This window comes from Ictalurus punctatus, chromosome 26, assembly GCF_001660625.3.
Source record: "Ictalurus punctatus breed USDA103 chromosome 26, Coco_2.0, whole genome shotgun sequence".
NCBI classification, from domain to species: Eukaryota; Metazoa; Chordata; class Actinopteri; order Siluriformes; family Ictaluridae; genus Ictalurus; species Ictalurus punctatus.
The window spans coordinates 2,849,862-2,869,118 of NC_030441.2; the positions used below are offsets into that span (position 1 = coordinate 2,849,862).

The window sequence follows — 19,257 nt, forward strand, 5'->3', positions numbered from 1 at the left end:
GTGGCTTTGAGGTTAAGGCTCTGATCGGAAGGTCAGGGGTTCAGCCCCAGCACAAGCTGCAACTGTTGGGCCCTTGAGCAAGGCTCTTAACCCTCTCTGCTCCAGGGCTCCAGTATCATGGCAGACCACAGCCTCCTTACATGCTGGGGTATGCAAAGGAAAGAATTTGACTGTGCTGTAATGCATACGTGATCAATAAAGACTTATTATGATTAACATCAGTACATGTAAAAAAAAAATGTACAGGCAAAATGTAGGGCTTAAAATTAGCATTGCTCCAACATAGTGGTGGCTTACTACAAAATGAGGTGCTATGCTAACACTAAGTAATTTTTATCACTGAACTGTTTAATTTAGGATGACACGGTAAGATCCTGCCACACAGTAAGGCTCAGCATTCATTAGTTTTTTTGCGAGAGTGAGGAAATTATAAGCCGAACAGCAGGAAATTCATTTTCTATCTTTTTTTTTCTTTCTACTTAGCCCAAGGGAGTCCGTACTGTATCTCCGCACCGTCAAATTGAGTTAATCCGTTTGAAACATGTCATCTGCTATTACACTAATCTCATTCGAACAGCTTAGTTTTTTACATCCTGCCACCATGAGAGTGCTGATTTCTGTTTTTCTTTTCTTTTTCTTCTCAATTCTCAAATGTATCCTTCCTTGAAATCAATGTCCTCCTCGGTCTCTCAGAATATGCCACGAACTCGAAGAGAAGGTGAGGAGAACCCGGGAGAAGATGAACGCAGCAGCAATGCCTCATGGAAAATTTGAGAACCTGATGTCCAAAAAATAAATAAATCAAATCATGAGGTGAGGTGCTGAGCTGCTGGATTGGAAGTACAAGCACAGACTGGTAAATCGTCTTCGGTTAAACCAAATGAAACGCGAAAGTCGAAATATTTGTGAGGACGAATTGAAACACTAACAGAAAAGGGTTTTTTGTTTGTTTATTTTAAAGAGAAAACAAACAAACAAACAAACATCAGAAACATTTCTGTGGGATAAAATTCTCAAATATGATCAGTGAAATCAAATTAAAATTCATTTATTGGGTTTACTATATATTTTTTCTGCTTTATGAGGTCTATATTATGCAAATGTTAACCCTTTTTTATAACGAATGTGCTTTGTGTTATCAACATGTATTGACTGATGAATAAATAATAATTATTATTAATTAAATTTAATTTAATTTAAAATTTATATTTACTTTATTAATTAAAGTGCGTATAACATTAATTATTATTTTAATGATTGACAGATATGTAATAGGTTAATTAATATGTGATAACCACTTTACACAACATACTCAGCTGGATTTTGGCCTGCTAACTAATTTCTGATATTAAATCAGAACAAAACAGGTTGGGTTTTTTTTTTTTTTTTTTTTGCAGTTTCTCAGTAAGTTTTTTTTTCTCAGTAAGTGTTTTTTTTTTTTTTTTTTTTGCTTCACGAGACAAAAAAAATAAAAAGAGAGGTTGGTGAAAATAATAATTAACTTCAGCATAGTAACAGTTACTTTGCATCATCAACCAAACCTCTTCATTGTTTATTTTCTTATAAACAGCAGTGCAGCCATTTTTCCTTTATCTGAATCTGAATTGCTGGGAAAAGTTTGCACATTTATGATGAAAATGCTTGTTTAAACCATAATAATTTTTATTGTGTAATGATGATAATCCAAAAATATACATCATAAAAGACACTGTGCCAGTCCATAACCAGGAATACTACCGCATGTTAAACATAGATTCACAACACTGAGATGGAAAACATTCAGTTATGTAGTTGTAGAACAGCACGCATATTCTCATGTAGCACAAAATATATATATATATATATATATATATATATATATATATACACACACACACATTTCCACATACTTTTATTACCTTATATTTATATAAGAGTGATGTGTAAACAATGTGGTGCCTTCGGTTTTTCTAAAAAATATACTATAAAAGTGTCCAATATCGTTCTGGAATTTACAAAGTTTTAATGTTACCCACACACAGGATGAAGGAGAGGTACAAAAGTCTGAAATGTAGAGTTTGTTCTCTCAGTCGTTTGGATATTTATACATATACATGTACGGTATGTGGGATCTTCTTATGGGATGATGTTGAGGAATCAACATCATGTTGAGTTTTTTTGAGATCAACATCATGTTGAGTTTTTTTTTTATGTGCTGGTACAAGAAGCAGTCTCTGAGGAACATGAATGATTGTAGATGTTACACTACAGTGTTTCTATGCCTGTATGGTGGAGGAGGCAGAAATATTCCCGGCTTCGTGCTGGACTCTGACGGGTTCTCACGGGCGTTCTGCTTGTAGATGAAAGTGTTCCTGCAGACCAGCAAGGGATCTGGAGGATGCTGTGGAATGCTGGATGAAAGGCTGTGATGCTGCTTCTCTGGATTGTTTGTGCGAAAGGACTTTTTGCTTGTTCCTGCATGACCCGTTTGTGTTGTGCTGCTTTGATGGAACGCATGGCCCGGTAGAGCAGTGGTGTTACTTTTAACACCGTCATGTTGGTGTGAGATGCGAGCAGGACCAGGAGAACCAGGCTGGATTTGGTGGCTGATGTGACATATTTGTCCTGTTACTGAAGGAAGGACACACTTACTGGGACGATCAATACATAGACCGTGACCTGAAAGGAGATGGTGACCATTTTGACTCATCGGTCCACTTTGAGGAGGCTGAACTGCTGGAAGTGTAAAATGAACATGGGGTCTCTCTGTTTGAGTGCTGAGGTTGATGTGGCTGTTTGTAGTCCTGCTTGTTGCCCTGGACAGTAGAGGAAGCGAAACCCTGCTTTTCTTCAGTGTCTCCTGGATCATCTCATCTGCGTTGTGGTCTAGAGGAGCGTTAATGTTCTCATTCTCAATCTTGAGCTGTCCATCATGGTTTCCATGGTAACCAGGGTTATCCAGTGCATGAATCTCTCTGTTTTTTTGATGTGTGATGAAAGGATTCTCCTCAATAGGGTCTGAAGTTTAGAGAAAAAAACCCCCAGCATTTTTAATATGAGAGCTCAAAGAACGAAAGAGGAGAAGCCCACAATTTATTGATCTATCCACTTACATAACTTAACACAAGGTTCTGTTATTATTATTATTATTATTATTATTACTATAATTATTAATATTTTTCACCCAGCATGAAACACTGGACTACTGCAAAAGCAGAAGAGACTACCTGAGGAACTCTTGTCATTCCTGGCAGCCACACAACGGTCCTCATCAGCACTTCTCCTCTGTGTTCTTTCTTTCAGGAATGCAGCAGAATCTGCACTGTAGCGTCGACAGCTGCTGTCCTCCACAAAGGCGGTGCTGAGCTTCTTCTTCAGCTTTCCATGACAGGGCTGCTCCTCCTTCCCTGGCCTCACTGGGAAAAACAGTTCACCAGACGATGTGGCTGCCTCACAAGTCTGTGTTCCTACTGTCGCATCACTCAGTCCCTGTATGTCAATCAATATGGAATCGAAAAAAGATAAAAAAAGAAAACTCTTAATCCAGTGTCTGATTTATTAGGTGGGGGGGGTAGGGAATCGAAGATACAGTAGTGATATGTCTCACCTGACTGGAATCCAGATGAGGGCTGGATGGATGGGAGGAAACCGGAGCATCAGGGTTTTGAGGAACCAAGTACTCCTCAGCATCCATCACGTCTCCAAATTCATCCTCATCCAAAAGACTGTGGAAGAATTTGCTGTGGTTGGGACTGAGCAGCTTTGTGCAGTCATCACCCTGAAACAAAAAAAAAGTATCGCCAATATTCTCCAGAAGCGTAAAGTGTCAGAACTACAAGGAGAAAGTGTCTTTCTGCTACTCACTTGAATGACTAGGTATCTCTGAGGGTCTCTTGCCATCCTGCAGAACTCTGTAGCGAGCTCTTTAAACCGGGGCCGACTGTCAGCATCGATCATCCAACCTTGAGCGGGATTTAACGAATGATCGTTAAATGAGTCACAAAACGAAGCGGCCCTTTCAAGCAGGATATGAATCGATGCGACATAAATAAATGGGAAATTCTTTTCTTTCCATCCACAGTTCCTCGATTTTGTCTATCCATCCCACTAACCGATAGAACCTATTAATCCCTGTTAAGCATTTGCATTTGGACGTTTCCACTTCCCTCTCTAAGGCTCAAGCTACAACAGTAATTACTCACCTCTATCAGTTTACTGCAATGTGGTTGTTAATGGTACGGCGATTCGAATCAGCGTGGCATATAATTATATTTAGATACAATGCGTTTCGAATTGTCCGCAAACTCACATTTGACCATGACCATGTAGACATCTATGGTGCATACAGGAGGTTGAGCCAGACGTTCTCCTTTCTCCAGAATATCCGGGATCTCGCGATTAGGGATGCTATCGTACGGCTTTCCTCCGAACGTCATCAGCTCCCAGACGGTCACTCCTGATCAAATAAATACTATACATGGTGATATACAGTGATCTAGATACTAACGAGAAAGAATTTCTCAGGCGTCTCTACTCAAGAAAAATCCCGGCAACCTTGGAGGCATGAATTAGCACGGATAATTTGCATAATTGGCGAGCATTAAGTGGTAAACCACTCACAGAGAGCCTTATTTCCCTTACCATAACTCCAAACATCGCTCTGGTGCGTGAACTTTCTGTAGTGAATACACTCCAGCGCCATCCACTTGATGAGCATCTGCACGTGAATGGGCACACAGATGGCTATTCTGTAGCGTTAATACATACAGTACTGTACTGTACTATAGGTTTGATCGTATTCGTATCCAACTTTAAAGACAGTCATCGTGAACTGATGTAGACTTTCTAACCTTGTCTTCATCTTCGTTGTACTCCTTCACATCGGCCTCCAGTAGTTGCGCAAGTCCAAAGTCGGCGATCTTGATGTGGTTTGGGGACTTCACCACAATATTACGAGCGGACAAGTTTCTATGGACTAGTCTTCTCTCCTCCAAGTACACCATACCCTGAAAATATACAAGTCATCATAATTAATGCAAGCATGCTTTTTTGTCTTTTCTCTCACTCTATAAGTATACTTTTGAAGAAGGAGTGCTGAATCAGGTGTCGAATCAGGATGTGAGGACATCTTGTGCCTTGCTCTCCTGTTCACGTCTGAATACATTTATATAGTCAAATATAAGCCATAGAGATACACATACACCTTCTCAAATGTTCTCTCAATGCAGGTCCGGTTCACTGCTTGCACACTGCTAGCCTTTAGCCGTCTCTACACGTTCCATTAGAGACGGGCATGATGAAAAGCAGAGCACCCCGATCAAAACCTGCTGACGCTGATTAGCATAGCAGCCAGCGCTGGGCACGCCCCATATATTGGAGTGTGCCGAGAGAGAAGCAGGTTGAAGGCGAGCAAAAGGAAACGGCGTAAAGGTTCCTTTCATTGGGAACAGAAGGTCATGAATCAGTCACAGTCCAAAAACAATTGTGGTCTGTTAGGATTTAAACCTGTTGGTGCATTTGTTCTAGATCAAACAGTACTCAGTTGGCAATTATTGGGCTTTGTTTTTAAAAGAAAAAAAAAAGTAATGACGATATCTACAGTATATACAAAAGCCAAAGATGGCTTCTAGAAAAAAAAGGAAACATAGAAAATGTAGTATACTCATATGAGAGAAATGAGGTTGCATGGAATAACCGGGTGTTGGGATGCCAGGGTTTACTTGACAGCTTTATTGAGCGTTTTAATTTACTAACTGGGCACACAGAAACAAGAACAGAAAAAAAAAGATGCACAACATCCTATTATGCGTGGCGTGGTTCTGTTATAGCCAATCAAAATGTACCTCCATTATTAATTAGTTCATCAATAATCCATTATGCAATGAGATGGCACCACAGCCAGCGTTCCTGGTTCAGCTGGAGATACTGGAGAATCCTCCCTGCTATATAAACATACCACGCTTCCATTACACCATAAACGCATTTATAATTCCTCGATGTGCCACACAACATCTCTAAATGAGGATCTGCTACCAGTCGGGCTGCGGCGTGACCGCGACAACCTCCGACAACAGGGACGTGTCGCGGGCGGGCGCATGATTGATAGAAGTCATTAAGTCGGTGTCCTCTTAGTGACCAAGAGCCGGTGCGAGTCTCTTCTTCTCGAGCCGTCAGTTCACAGTGGACAGGTGGCTCGACAGTGTCACAGGTTAGTGAGCAGGATATGGGGAAGAACGTCATGCCAAAAAAACAACAACAAAATAAACAAACAAAAAAACACTCAAGCATGATAGAAAGATGGCATTTTACAACGGTAGCTTGAGTCTCAAAAATAAACACATCACAGTCTTAATAATCCACGCGGGAGTTTCACAGCAATAAATAGCAGCGGGTACTCCGGTGCCCTCTCTCAATCTCAATCTCAAAGACATGCGCTGTAGACTGATTTCCAAATTCTTCGTAGTGTGGGGTAGACGCACGAGTAGAGTAGGACCAGACTGGCATGAATTTATCATGGCGGTTTATAGTGGCTGCTGAAAAAGAAGAAATCAAGCAAACCACTTTCCTCAGACAGCAATGATACTGGTAAATGTCTGAACCTCCTTCATTTCCTCCAGCTGATTGTGATTGTGGCTTTTGATTGAAGGGCATTTTGTCGACTATTGAGCTACTCAAAGAGCAGTTGAAGCGTCTCTCTAATGCTTATGAATTACAAAATTCATGGCAGGAGCAAGTCATAATCTAAAAAAAAAAAATCCTAATAAAAAATAAAGGGTATTTTTGGCTGCATTCATATTCAGTTACTTCATACTCTATACCCCTAATAATGAATCTCTCGATGAAGGACGATGAGACTTATTCTGTAAATAACAGAGACTTTTATTTGTTTATTTATTTGAAAACAATTTTTACCTTGGCGATCTGCACACACCAGTTGAGCAGAAGCTGAGAGCCGACATCGTCCTTGTGCTCGTGAATGTAGTCCAGCAGGCAGCCGAGGGGCATGAACTGGGTCACCAGCTGCACGTTGGGGCTCACACACACCCCGAGCAGACGCAGCAGGTGCGGATGATCCATGCTGGACATCATCACAGCCTCCTTAGGGGGATGGGACATCAGTTGCATGTTTAGAACACGATGGAAAACACGATGCTAACGTTCGCTTTACCATGCAATGCTTTTAATAGATGTTGTTTTTTTCCCCTATTATTTAATCCTGAATGGATAGAAAAGGCTGCACATTAACATTGGCCTTGAAGAGAAGTAAGAAAGCGCAAAGAACGAAGACTTTCAGTGCTCTAAGAAAAAAGAGAAAGGGCATCGATATCCATCCTTTCAAATCCCAGACTAAGCATTATCCACTAAGCCTTATAGAGTGAAAGAAGTAAACAGAAAAAAATAATGAGAGAGTGTATTTAGCACTCCCTCGCCTCTCAGAAGAGGTGACCGCCATTAGTGAGAGCGTGTGTGTGTGTGTGTGTGTGTGATGCACTTATTTAGAGTGCATGTGCAAGAATATTGTTTATATTTGTTCTTAATAATGATAAGACATTTTCTGTTACGTAGATATACAGTGAGGGAAAAAAGTATTTGATCCCCTGCTGATTTTGTATGTTTGCCCACTGACAAAGAAATGATCAGACTATAACTTTAATGGTAGATTTATTTGAACAGTGAGAGACAGAATAACAACAAAAAAATCCAGAAAAACGCATGTCAAAAATGTTATAAATTGATTTGCATTTTAATGAGGGAAATAAGTATTTGACCCCTCTGCAAAACATGACTTAGTACTTGGTTTAAAAACCCTTGTTGGCAATCACAGAGGTCAGACGTTTCTTGTAGTTGGCCACCAGGTTTGCACACATCTCAGGAGGGATTTTGTCCCACTCGTCTTTGCAGATCTTCTCCAAATCATTAAGGTTTCGAGGCTGACGTTTGGCAACTCGAACCTTCAGCTCTCTCCACAGATTTTCTATGGGATTAAGGTCTGGAGACTGGCTAGGCCACTCCAGGACCTTAATGTGCTTCTTCTTGAGCCACTCCTTTGTTGCCTTGGCCGTGTGTTTTGGGTCATTGTCATGCTGGAATATCCATCCACGACCCATTTTCAATGCCCTGTCTGAGGGAAGGAGGTTTTCACCCAAGATTTGACGGTACATGGCCCCGTCCATCGTCCCTTTGATGCGGTGAAGTTGTCCTGTCCCCTTAGCAGAAAAAAAAAACCCCAAAGCATAATGTTTCCACCTCCATGTTTGACGGTGGGGATGGTGTTCTTGGGGTCATAGGCAACATTCCTCCTCCTCCAAACACGGCGAGTTGAGTTGATGCCAAAGAGCTCCATTTTGGTCTCATCTGACCTCAACACTTTCACCCAGTTGTCCTCTGAATCATTCAGATGTTCATTGGCAAACTTCAGATGGGCATGTATATGTGCTTTCTTGAGCAGCGGACCTTGCGCGCGCTGCAGGATTTCAGTCCTTCACGGCGTAGTGTGTTACCAATTGTTTTCTTGGTGACTATGGTCCCAGCTGCCTTGAGATCATTGACAAGATCCTCCCGTGTAGTTCTGGGCTGATTCCTCACTGTTCTCATGATCAATGCAACTCCACAAGGTGAGATCTTGCATGGAGCCCCAGGGCAAGGGAGATTGACACTTCTTTTGTGCTTCTTCCATTTGCGAATAATAGCACCAACTGTTGTCCCCTTCTCACCAAGCTGCTTGGCAATGGTCTTGTAGCCCATTCCAGACTTGTGTAGGTCTACAATCTTGTCCCTGACATCCTTGGAGAGCTCTTTGGTCTTGGCCATGGTGGAGAGTTTGGAATCTGATTGATTGATTGCTTCTGTGGACAGGTGTCTTTTATACAGGTCACAAACTGATATTAGGAGCACTCCCTTTAAGAGTGTGCTCCTAATCTCAGCTCGTTACCTGTATAAAAGACACCTGGGAGCCAGAAATCTTTCTGATTGAGAGGGGGTCAAATACTTTTTTCCCTCATTAAAATGCAAATTAATTTATAAAATTTTTGACGTGCGTTTTTCTGGATTTTTTTGTTGTTATTCTGTCTCTCACTGTTCAAATACAACTACCATTAAAATTATAGAATGATCATTTCTTTGTCAGTGGGCAAACGTACAAAATCAGCAGGGGATCAAATACTTTTTTCCCTCACTGTATTAACCCAAACATCTTGGCATGTGTACATTGAGACTTACAGTGCCCTCCACTAATATTGGCACCCTTAATAAAATTGTCTTTATTGTTTAACATTTTGATCTTTTGTTAAAAAAAAAAATCACAAAATGTTCTCCTCTCATGGATATCAAACAATTGCAAACACAACTCAGGTTTAGCAAAAAAAAAAAAATAATTGTGTGCAACGATTATTGGCACCTTTTAGTCAATACTTTGTGCTACCTCCCTTTGCCAAGATAACAGCTCTGAGTCTTCTCCTATAACGCTGATGAGGTTGGAGAATACATGGCGAGGGATCTGAGATCGTTCCTCCATACAGAATCTCTCCAGATCCTTCAAATTTCGAGCTACACGCTGGTGAACTCTCCTCTTCAGTTCACCCCACAGGTTTTCTATGGGGTTCAGGTCAGGGGACTGGTATGGCCATGGCAGGACCTTGATTTTGTGGTCAGTAAACCATTTTTGTGTTGGTTTTTATTGTATATTTTGGACCACTGTCCTGCTGGAAGATCCAACCACGGTCCATTTTAATCTTTCTGGCAAGAGCAGTCAGGTTTTCATTTAATATCTGTTGATATTTGATAGAGCCACTCGAACCATCCTTTTCACAGTGCGTCCTCTTACAGGTTGATTCATAACATTTCCACATGAGTGGAACTTCTTAATTATTGCCCTGATGGTGGAAATGGGCATTTTCAGTACTTGTGCTATTTTCTTATAGCCACGCCCCATTTTGTGAAGCTCAACAACCTTTTGCCACACGTCACAACTATATTCCTTGGTCTTACCCATTGTTATGAATGACTAAGTTAATTTGGGAATTTGGTTACCTCATATTCATACCCCTGTGAAACAGGAAGTCAAGATTGAATAATTTCCTGTTCCTAGTCATTCAGGTGTAGTAAAAAAATTTAAAATATCAATGGGAATATAATTCAAATATATTTTTCTCATATGAATTCATAGGGGTGCCAGTAATTGTTGCATACCTATATTTAACAAAGTTTTTTTAATAAATTTTTTTTTTTTTGGTTAAACCTTTGTTGTGTTTGCAATTGTTCGATATCCATGAGAACAGAGTATTTTTGTGAATTTTTTTAACAAAAGATCAAAAGGTTAAACAATATAAACAATTTTTCACAGCCTTCTTTGCTCAAATATACCAAGAGTGCCAGTATTAGTGGAGGGCACTGTATGTGCATGGAAAACAGCGTTGTTGCCACTCACATCCAGAAAATTGGCACTGGATTTCAGTCCTGTAGTTTCATTGAGGACTTTTACGGCCACTGGGATTTTCACGCTCTCACCTTCTGGTATCCAGATGCCCTGATAGAGAAAAAAAAACATATTGAGATATTTTATAGAATAATAATATATGCACATTTATCACAAACACACACACACACACACACACACACACACACACACACACTCTCTCTCTCTCTCTATTACCTTGTAAACAGTACTGAAGGTGCCAGATCCCAGGATTTTCACCCTCTTGAGTTCAGTTTCCTTGAGTAAGCGCAGCTGAGCCTGATTCACTGCAGTTCCACTGGTTTTAAGAGGCTCCAGGAGCTGATCAACACACAGATCCCAGATCAGTTATTACAATAACACACTCACATACACACTATACATCTTTATACACTACACACTACATACACTACACACCTTTATATACACACAACATATCCCACACCAGTAATTTGTACCTCAGATTCCAGAAAGCGGCGTAACACTCTCTTCTTCTTAATGCTCTTGCGTCTGATAGAAACAGAAAAACCGAGCGCCACGATCACGAGCACAAACATCACCCCAATCACTCCGGCTGCAATCAGAGGAGTCCTGCAATGAAAAACGGCTAAGGTTTAGGCAGCCAAAAATATTGAAGTGGCAAAACAGCAATAAAAGGCGTTTTATCTAAAACAAATGTTCATTGGCATTTCATTCTAGCATGGGCGGATGTAAGTAAAATAATAATAATAATAGTAATAATAATAATAACGATAACTTAGTATTGTTATTACCTATCCATCATTCCAATGCAGTCTTGAATCCGAGGTCCAGTGCATCTGAAACACACAAAGCGATGTGTAAAATTATTATTGTTAGGGGTTCAAGCCCGAAGGGCTGAAACTCTATTGTTATTGTAAGGATTATTATTATTATTATTATTATTCCATAAAACTGATTGTGCAGACCAAACTGTAACTCATAGAGAACTGAAATTTTGAGGGAAGATAGTCCCCGGCGTTACTATGACGTTGCAAAGTATCGGCCTGATCGGCCAGATGGTGGCGCTAGAGTGGGAATTTTTTATAAAAATGGCCATAACTTTTGAACCGTTTGTCACAGACTCAAGTGTCTTATGTCTGGAATCCTTGGGACCAGACGAACAAAACGTATATCTCCGATTTCATTTCCGCCTATAAAAATTTTCCGCCATCTTGGAATTTTTGTAAAATCTACTTTTGCAAACTGGTCCTAGGTTTTTACTCTCATTGGGACAAAACCAGTGCCAAACGAATCTATGGAGTCCGACTATGAAAAGTTATCAAAAAAGTTTCGACTTGAGGTAGCTACTGTATGCAAAAATACAGGAAGTAGGCGTGGCCACTTTTACTTAACTGACCAGACGAACAAAACTTACATCAATTTCCATCGCTGAAAATTTTCCATCACTGGAAATTAAAAAAATAAATAAATAAACATTTCCGCCATCTTGGATTTTTCGTGAAGCTTATGACCCTAGTTCCAAAAAAGTTGTGTGGGCTGTGTAAAATGTAAATAAATGTAAATAAAAACAGAATACAATGATTTGCAAATCTCATAAACACGTATGTTATTCACAACAGAGCATAGAAAACATATCAAATGTTTAAACTGATTAAATGTACCATTTTAAGAAAAAACACGTCTCAAAAAAGTTGGGATGGGGGCAAGAAAAAGCTGGAAAAGTAATTGTTAGTAAAAAAAGAAACAGCTGGAGGTTAATTGGGAACAGGTCAGTAAGATGATTGGGTATAAAAAGAGTACCTTAGGGAAGCAGAGTCTTTCAGAAGTAAAGAAGAAAACAGGGTTTTGTGAACTAGTCCTAGGTTTTTCGCTCAACTGAAACAAAACTATTGCATGACAATTCTTAGGACTATTTAGATCAATAATTGTCAAAAAAGGTTGAACTTTTAATTTACCCTAGGCAACGGCACATCAAAACGTTTGAAGTGGGTGTGGCATCTTTTACTAAAATGGCTGTAACTCTTGAACAGAATGAGATACTTTCACCAAACTTGGGATACTTATATATGGGCTCAATCGGAGCCAGATCTAAAAAAAATGACTGATTGTGACCAGTTGGTGGCGCTATAATAGAACAAAACATTAAACTAGCACTAAATGTGGAAACATTGGTCCAATACACATGATAAATAAATCTTGCAAGAACTGTCTTTGTCCAAGATCCAATCAGCATATATGGGGACAATAGTGAATCTTGAAAAACCTGGTTGCCATTGGTCAATGAATGTTCAGCAGCTATTAGATGAGCTTAATGAAGGCCAATATTTCTTAAAATTATCTTGATTTTTCTTTGATTTAGGTGCTTATAAGATTGCACAATATTAAAGAATATATTTTAACATCTTTAAGGGCCTTAAATGGCTTGAACGCCGATAATTGCTGCTTGCAGCAATGAGGTAATGAGGGTGTGATGCGATGCAACATAAAGCATGACCATAACATTTATTTAATAGTTTATATAATATATAAAAAGGTTTTACTTGTACACTAATCTATCATATAAAAAACATTTATACAGTTTATAATATCCCTCATTTTAACAGGTTGAGGCCATGTACCCAGAATGTACTTGTGACAGAAAGTTGAATCTCTCAGCTGGACTCCTCACACTGACACTAAGCTCTAATGGACCATTTACTCCCAATTAAAATCTTTTCTATTAAAGCTGTGAACTCTGAGGCAGGTTCAAAATCTCTGCTGGGTGCCAAGAATAATAGCCACAATCCACAGCAGATGTACGTTTAATATAGTGTGATTTACAGATTTAATTCTGTGTTGGATTCAGTGCAGTATACAAGTTAATAGGGAAACATAGCATGCAGACTTATTGCTATTAAACTCAGGCTGCTGCTGCTGCTTCATTACTAGGAAATGATGTCATCATGAGTGAGTGATCTAATTCCGTATGGTTCATTACAGTGTGCTACACATTTGCAGTTTTTTTTTCTCAATTGTCACGTGTTGGAGCACTTAGCTTATCAGCATTAATCAGAAATGAAAACACACACACACACCCTTGGGTGCAGTGGGTGTGGCAGGGTCTGCATTCGTTGTTACTGTGGGCGTATTTGAAGATGAAGCTGTCGCCACCCTGCAGCCCATCAGGACATTTCTCCACACAGCTGGGCCCGTCTTTCACGTGAACACACTTCATACACTGATCTGCACCCTAAAGAGGAGAGAGAGGGGGGGGGGGGGGGTGTAGAGAGTGAGAGAGGCAGACAGAAAGAGACAGTAAGAGGTATAGAGATAGAGAAGAAAGAAGACCAACAGAGAGATAGTGAACGAGAGAGACAGACAGATACATAATTAGACAGAGGCAGGCAGAGAGACAAAGAGAGACAGAGAAAGAGAGAGGCAGACAGAGGGAGGCAGTGAGACATAACAAGAGACCAACAGAGACAGAGAGATAGAGACAGACACAGAGATGGATGGAGAAAGAGCAAGAGCGAGTGAGAGAGAGAGAGAGACTAAGAAAGAGGAAGAGAGATGACGCAGACACAGAGAGGCAGCGAGACAGAGCGAGAGACATACAGAGATAAAGAGAGATACAGAAAGGGATGGGTAGACAGACAGACAGATAGATAGATAGATAGATAGATAGATAGATAGATAGATAGATAGATAGAGACAGAGGAAGATACATAAACAAAGAAAGAAAGAATAAAGAACGCTTAATTTCTTACTGGTCCGTGACAGGTCAGTGTTTTATCTCCAGATTTCTCACACTGGCTGTCGCACGCCAAACACACCGATCCGTTGATGAACTCCCGAAATTCTCTGTAACGCACACACACACACACACACACACACACACACACACACACACACACACACACACACACACACACACACACACACACACACAGCATTAGTAAGACCACCAAAATCTCTGTTTTTTTGTGTCATATTAAGTACTGGAATAAACAGCAATTCAGGTTTCCATGAACATCAGCAGATTCAAAACTACGACTCTTTCCTTCTCCTTACTGTTTCAGCTCCTCTAAACCCAGAGCTCAGAGTGTCCGGCTCTCCGGTGCTGGGAGATGAACCATGAATAATTCACTTTCCTTCCACTGAGAGAGGGGTAAAAAAAAAAAAAAGGAAACAAAAAGCACAAATAGCCGTCCCTCCATTGTATCCTGAAAGACTGACAAATACATGGATGGGATTTTTTTTCTCCTTCCAGTTTTTAAATGTTAAGTGACAGCTAACTGATGATTTTGTCAGCAAATACACAATTGAATGAAATCATTCCCAAAAAGAACTCTCGACCCATCCCGGCAAACTTTCTTCCTTTCTTTCTTTTTTTAACAAGATTTCTTTGCTGAAAGGCTGCATTTGGCTCTTAAATGAGTAACACGGTCGAAGTGTTTAGCATAGAATTAGCATCCATCCATCCATCCATCCATCCATCTTCTTTACCGCTTAATCATTTTCAGGGTCACGGGGAACCTGGAGTCTATCCCAGGGAGCATCAAGCACAAGGCGGGGTACACCCTGGACAGGGTGCCAATCCATCGCAAGGTACAATCACATACACACTCACACACCCATTCATACACTATGGACACTTTAGACACGCCAATCAGCCTACCATGCATGCCTTTGGACTGAGGGAGGAAACCCCCGCAGCACGGGGAGAACATGCAAACTCCGTTACAGTAACGTCAAAGTGAGCTCATCTTGGGGATATCGAAAATATCACTGAAAGTAAACAACAACAGCGACGAAATCAGGCCGACAGAACATACTTTTCTTCTTCGCGTGATCTTCGGGAAATTAGGACGACGCAACGTAGGGGCAATTGTGTGGAAAAAGGATGTTTCAAGCATGAGATGTTAAACCGATTCACGACTAATGCGGAAAATAAGCGAATATTTGATATTTCAAGGCGTTAACGACGCTCGAGCTGTGTTTAAAATGTCGATTATCATCTCTTTGCAAGAGTGAAGTCACCAAAAAGGACCGCAGATGTATTACCTCCAGAGGTGTCACGTGTGAAATAAACCGAACGGGTCGGAAAACGCAAATCAAACTTATCAAAGTCGTCTCTATTTATCAGACGCTCACCAGCAGACAGCGGGCGTTGTCAGGAGCTAAACGAACATGCGCCTCACAGCGCAGCCACATTCACAGTCGACACACGGTGGGGGAATATCTTTTGTTTTAATGAATAAACCACAAAAGGAGCGCCATTCTTTCAATAATCCTGCTGGAACGAGATGTTAATTTCTCCTTTTATTTATTCATTTATTTATTTATTTTTCCTTAGGTGACAGTTTCACGCTCGGTTGCGTATTAGCGTTACAGTCGAGTCCATGTGCCGATTTTTGGAAGAAATCGCAGGTTTATATCAATCCACTCGTTCTGAGAAGTTACCGTTTCTATAGCAACAAGCTCCATGGGGACTTCATGTAAACCGGGTTGACAGAATGTTTGTCGTATTAACTTAAAAGGCTGGTGAGGGAATGACAGTGTGTGTAGATGCTAAAAACGCAACATCACTTTTGTGTTTTGCAAAACATTAAATGTTACATGCAATAAATGTTATGTTAAAAAAAAAGAGTACAAGGTGTCATTCTTTCATTAGTTTAAAAACTGTAATCGTTGTCCAGTTGCTATGGTATCAGAGGAATAAAACACATGCTGCTACATCATACAAAATGTAGTAGTTCCTGTAGGAACTACTACATTATATATATATATATATATATATATATATATATATATATATATATATATATATATATATATATATATATATAGAGAGAGAGAGAGAGAGAGAGAGAGAGAGAGAGAGAGAGAGAGAGGTTTAGTTTAGCGTAAAGCAATCACACTGACCCGTGGTAGAGGTTGCAAGACTTCACGCACGTCCTCCCGCGACTGTAGTACCTACAGGACACACACTGGTCCGGACCGGGACCCCAACATCCTGCTTCTGAACACAGCTCATCACACACACGCTGCTCTGTAACTGGGAAAAACACACACACATGTATATAAATATAAACGCTTATATAAAAATAGTTTATGACAGGTAATTAAGTCACAATTTCACAGCTATAAATGTCACAGAAAGTCATTTTGTCTTAATAAAGCACCATGGTGGGTGCTGTTATAGTGCTGAAGTGCTTTATTCCTCTTACAACACAGCAACAATTCTTTTTTAAAAATATATATATTCACATTAAATGACACCTGCAAAACTCCATAAAAGGTAAAGCTCACCCCCCCAAAAAAGGATCCTGAGTATCCTTAGACATAAACAGACATATCCATGTATCATATCTATCCAGCTCAACACAAATATTTTTACTGTATTCTCCGCAGTAAATTGGCCATTTAGATGTCGAGGGTATGGCGATGAGTCTGGTGTCAGATGCTATGCTGTGCACTCACTGCACTGCTGCGTCTCCTTGTTGCTGTTCAGCAGCGCTCGCTGACTGCCGGAGCGGAAAAACCTCGTCCAGTTCAGTGTGTGGTAGAAACACAGCTGGCTGTTGTTGCTGATGTACACGTTCCCGGCGCTGATCTCCTGCAGAGACTGGAAGCTCAGGGACGTGATCCAGTGCTGCTTCAGGATCATCAGCGAGACGCCGCTGAGTGAATAATGCGACGTCGACACTCAGTGATAACCCTTAATAACTTCGTTCTAGGGTTAATTAACTAAATCAGTCCTGATCAAAAAGCGATATTCTTTTGCGCTCACCTATAAAGCGTCCTTCCTCCAATGACGCTGAGGTTGGAGAACACGCTGAAGTCCGTCATGTTCTCCGGCCAGGACTGGATGTTCAAGAACCCTAAAAATCACCCGGATTTTACTAGACAACGTTGCAGACATTTAACACTGACATTTCCTCCTCGTACTCTACACAGTCTCTTTTTTAAAAAATATTTATTTTTTTCATGGCACGAAAATACACAATTACAAAGGGAACAGAACGAGAAAAGTTGATTAAAAAAATAATAATAATACAACGCAGGGTTTTATTATTAACTAGAAGGCGAGCAAATATCATCACATGTTTAAATAACGAGCGTTCAGCATGAGAGGCGCCATTACTTTTTACTCCATACCGCCGTTTCCATTATAAGAACGTTTCGCCCCATTAGCTGCATGACACAGTCAGAGGCACGAGTTTAATATGATGAACGACGGAGCAGGAAATATAATAGTTCGATTCAATTTGAACAAACCGATAAAATACAGTTACACCATTCTCAATAAATTCATCTAATAAATAAGTACTATTAGAAGATATCATTTAAAAAATTACATACAAATATAGATAAATAATTTTTTTTTAAAATGTACGTGCCCGGGTGTATGTAGCCTAATATTTGATCATTTAGATTATGATATTAAAAACACACTTTTATTTACCTTTTTATTGCCAACACTAACTAATCCTACTGATATATCAATTGCATCTGTTTTATTTTATTTGTATTATTATAGCATCTTAAATTGTTGTTAGATTTCCATTAAATTTTCTATAATTCTTGACACTTCATAATCCATTTTATTTGGTATTTGTACTGTCTATTAAATTAGATTAGACATTTTCATTGTGTATATTATTGCACAATTATTGTAATCTATTTTAATAATCACTGTATATTTTGTTCTGAAATATACTGTACATTTCATTTTAGTCATTATTGCATGTTATAATATATTTTATTTTCGTTTATTTATCAGTTCGTTGTTGTTGCATTTTATTTACTAATAATTATTATTTACTACTCTCCTGACATACTCTAGATCCCCAAATGCACTAGATAGTGTGTAAAGTGGTGTAGAACTGAAAGCTGGTCCTCACCTGTGATCTCTTTAACTGTGAGGAACACGCTGAGTCTCTCAGGGTCCAAAGCTCTGCTCCCGTGGTACATGTCTCTGTTAGGGGGCGAAGAGAAACATCAGAGGCGGGAAGCAAATTGTCCAGCACTTCAGAGTGAGGGTTAAAATGGCTCATGGAGTGGAAGGATGGACTAATGACGTCTCGGAGCGACGAGGCAGCTTGAAGAAAACGCTAAATGAGTTCTGACAATCTTATTGAATGAAGGCCTGTAAGAAACTGTCAAATAAGGAAAAAAAACCTGTAATACAGGTGGATAGACTCACGGTTCTCAAAATTAGTATGTGAGTGGCAAAGCCCTAAAGTTCAACTAAAATTGAAATTCTGTTGCGGAAAATTGAACACACTCTGGGGAAATCAAGCTCAGAGATGGATTACTTTACCAAAAAATATCATAGATCGTGTTGCCAGTCTTTGTACGTTTCAGAGAGAGAGAGAGAGAGAGAGAGAGAGAGAGGGAGAAGTTTCTCACCCTTTAATTCCAGTGATGAGGAAAATCAGGTTGCCATTGATTTTAGTGCAGTTGATGAACTTGTCGATGTTGCTGGAGTCAACGGTCTGAGCCGTGTGTAGACTGCCTGTCCCTATTCCATCACACACTCAAATAGCAACACACACCAACAAAACACTCAAACTCTGATAAATATCCAGCTGCAAACAGCTTCAGCTTTAGGCTCAAGCGAAAGACAGGACTCGTTTCATTTGCGTTGGTTGTCTTGGGAAAGTTTTGACCCGCAAGCCGTGAAGAAAATAAAAAGTTAGTTAGTTTGATTTATATAGCACTTTTATAGACACTCAAAGTGCTTTACATAGTTGAGTGGGGGTATAAGGGCCTACACAGACCACAATGTGAGCACCCCCTGCTGGACTCACTAATACCTCTTCCAGCACAACCTTAGTTTTCCCCCAGGAGGTCTCCCA

At 40.0% G+C, this 19,257-nt stretch overlaps 1 protein-coding gene across 4 annotated transcripts in view; it reads right to left on the reverse strand.

The window, feature by feature from the left end:
- Positions 1-1,835: 1,835 nt before the first annotated feature.
- The window catches only part of LOC108258873 (receptor tyrosine-protein kinase erbB-4), a 50,059-nt gene continuing 32,637 nt past the window's right edge, over positions 1,836-19,257 (reverse strand). For all 4 annotated transcript variants that reach the window (XM_053676307.1, XM_053676309.1, XM_053676308.1 and 1 more), the window contains 19 exons: positions 18,809-18,935; positions 18,301-18,374; positions 17,187-17,277; positions 16,877-17,076; positions 16,319-16,451; positions 14,161-14,254; positions 13,489-13,643; positions 11,206-11,250; positions 10,891-11,023; positions 10,631-10,753; positions 10,406-10,504; positions 6,892-7,077; positions 4,830-4,985; positions 4,621-4,696; positions 4,289-4,435; positions 3,844-3,941; positions 3,587-3,757; positions 3,207-3,468; positions 1,836-2,997 (listed from right to left, as the gene is read on the reverse strand). In XM_053676307.1, coding sequence (XP_053532282.1) covers positions 2,240-2,997; positions 3,207-3,468; positions 3,587-3,757; positions 3,844-3,941; positions 4,289-4,435; positions 4,621-4,696; positions 4,830-4,985; positions 6,892-7,077; positions 10,406-10,504; positions 10,631-10,753; positions 10,891-11,023; positions 11,206-11,250; positions 13,489-13,643; positions 14,161-14,254; positions 16,319-16,451; positions 16,877-17,076; positions 17,187-17,277; positions 18,301-18,374; positions 18,809-18,935 — 3,128 coding nt within the window. In that variant the 3' untranslated portion in view covers positions 1,836-2,239. The remainder of the gene's footprint in view (positions 2,998-3,206; positions 3,469-3,586; positions 3,758-3,843; positions 3,942-4,288; positions 4,436-4,620; positions 4,697-4,829; positions 4,986-6,891; positions 7,078-10,405; positions 10,505-10,630; positions 10,754-10,890; positions 11,024-11,205; positions 11,251-13,488; positions 13,644-14,160; positions 14,255-16,318; positions 16,452-16,876; positions 17,077-17,186; positions 17,278-18,300; positions 18,375-18,808; positions 18,936-19,257) is intronic.